This window comes from Apiospora kogelbergensis, assembly GCF_038363985.1.
Source record: "Apiospora kogelbergensis strain CBS 113332 chromosome Unknown utg000017l_segment0_segment0, whole genome shotgun sequence".
Taxonomy (NCBI): domain Eukaryota; kingdom Fungi; phylum Ascomycota; class Sordariomycetes; order Amphisphaeriales; family Apiosporaceae; genus Apiospora; species Apiospora kogelbergensis.
This window is the reverse complement of record NW_027117434.1, coordinates 25706-28178: the sequence shown is the minus strand read 5'-3', so window position 1 is coordinate 28178 and position 2473 is coordinate 25706. Positions and strand designations below refer to the sequence as shown.

Here is a 2473-nt window from a genome sequence, read left to right as displayed (position 1 = left end):
CTTCAACAAAGCGGCGGCGAAGTACGATTGTTGTGGTTTGATAATGCTGTTTGTTCGATGCAAGAGAAACAAAGAGAGAGATAGTAATGTTTCAAAATAACAAAGTTTAAGGTGCGGGGTCGAATTCCAGAATCAGGGCTTTGCATATTGCATGTGATCCTCGCCATTTGGAAACGCTGGCCATTCAGCCTTACATCTACTATTGCTTCCTCTTAATGACCTCCTCCGAACCCGTTGCTGGCGACCTTAGTTCACCCTCTTATCATGGCTCTTCCGCTGTACATTCCGCATTGCATTCAGAACCCTCCTCATCCCTACCACCCACCGCCATGCAATAAGCCAGTGAGGATTCAGATCGAAGGCCCATTAGTATCTGTCCAAAAACTTCTTCCGGAGGTACCATGGCATGTTAACGCCTGTGGCACGAAATTTCCCCAGCCGGCTGCCTTGGAGCTCGCAACACTGACATATCGCGCTATATATGGACAACACGTCCGCATGGACGTCGGGAATGACTTAATTGTGCGAGATGAGTACCTTGGCTGGGTGGACCAGAAGAAGTACGAGCAAATTTGACCATTTCACAATCTCTCTCGTCGTGGAACTTGCTAACAATCAATCGGCCTACTAGTGAAATCGACTATTACGGCGTTACATTTGATCATCTTGTTCCGACCGACGACTACTTCCCCGAGGTCCTGCAAATCAATATCTGCGAGATAGACGTGGATCAGGGAGAGTACGCGAACACATATCTTCCTTTCCCGGTAGATCCGGCGGACTATATTGGGAAGAAGATATTGGCGGTACCAAGGTGCTGTCAAAAGAGGAAAGGAAGTACCGACCGATCGAGAGTTAACGGTTCAGTGACACATAAGGAGCTTATTCGACAAGGTTTCGACGAGGAAGTGATGATGAGATTGTTGATCGCTTATGGGATATACTCTACGAAAACTCCCACAAAGCGATTCGACGAGGTCCCTCAACCACGGGCAAACGTAACTCTCAAGGGGACAGGAAGACCTATGGCTCTTACAGAATCCCTCGCTGCCACAGATAAAAGCGCTAGAGGGCATTATCACGTCATGGAAGATGCGTAGATCCTTGAATGGCGTCTTACGAAGTTCACGCAAATTTCCCGCCAGTAGCGCATACTGGGAGCAGATTGCTCTGAAGATTAGGGGATAGGTTGGGGCGTGGCCGAGGTGCTAAGGCAATCCTCTCGGGAACGTGAACGAGGGGTTCAAGACCGGTGTTGAACATTGTGCGCTTTCTTAAAGGCAATCTAAACGAAGCTTATTACCAAGATTCTTAGCGTGCCGATTGGTTCCGTCGAACTGCTAGACTGTGAGGCTGGGGAGATGATTCGTGGGGAATCTAAATTATATAACTTTAATGGGAGTAGTTACTGAACTGTTTGCTACCACAATGGGGACTGGCAAAAGTAGACATCTTTAGGCAAACGCACATTACTGCAGATTCCTGCAGAAAACCCAAAGGCTCACGGGATGGTTGTCGCAGGTGAAAGCCCTGTTTGAGCAATTCGTCCCCGTGGCTGACGCCAATCCCTTGGGCGACACGTTTTTCGATCAGGTATAAGGCTAGAGAATGGAGCATCGGAGTGAATGGGGCCATTCGCAGGCATAACGACCCTTAGCGCTCTATGAACCACGTAGTGGTGCTCGGCAGTCGGGTGGGAAATCGTCGGCGGGATGCGTCTATCATGCGATGCATGCAGGTCGGTCGTGGCAATGTCTATCACGCTGGTCTCGTGGGGGACTGGGTAGCCTCGTTGGCTTCAAGGAGTCACTATGTGCCGGCGTGCTTCGTGGTTCGTTGGTCATTCGAAAGAGTAAATAACAACCGTGGTCGCTATGCTGTCGTCTCTCTTGATACGCAGGAGTGACGGTTGCCTTGGACTTGTATTTTGGTAGCCATCGGTCGTCATGCTGCCATGACCAAGTCGGGAGCTTGTCCCCGCACCTGTTGTGCTCGCTGCCATGTGTGTCGGATTCCGGCTCATGTTGTCGGTCGTCTGGCGTACGCTGTGCATGTCGTCGGCGCGTTTCCGAAGAATTGCCCTTTCCTAGCTCAATTAGTTTCGAGCTGCCTGCAATTGAACCTAGAAGCCCGCCCCCACGTAGCACAGCCGCTTTTTCCTGTGGCTGATGATACCAGCCACCTCCTTAACCCGCTTCTTTCACCTCTATCTAATATTTGTACTCTTTTGGCAGGTGGGACGCGACAATAACGGTCAGTCACAATAGGTCAACCTTCAATACAGGCAGTAAACCTTCATTTTCAATAATCTACCAACAAATCTACGGCAGGTCGTACGGTCTCTCCCCATACTCCGTAGCACGTCCCGTGCTAGCTTGTCGAGTATGCCCTGCACCATGGTGCTTACCATTGGAACATCAACTTGCTGTAGAGAGCGGGGTGTTCAAACCGAACGTCCACACTTTCGTCGTTT

At 50.1% G+C, this 2473-nt stretch overlaps 1 protein-coding gene across 1 annotated transcript; it reads left to right on the top strand.

Moving 5' to 3' along the window:
• Positions 1-498: 498 nt before the first annotated feature.
• PG998_014960 (uncharacterized protein) lies at positions 499-859 on the top strand (the record flags this gene model as incomplete). Its single annotated transcript, XM_066881776.1, has 3 exons — positions 499-560; positions 632-739; positions 772-859. 3 exons carry the CDS (start codon positions 499-501, stop codon positions 857-859), a joined length of 258 nt encoding a protein of 85 aa, XP_066723171.1.
• Positions 860-2473: the final 1614 nt, after the last annotated feature.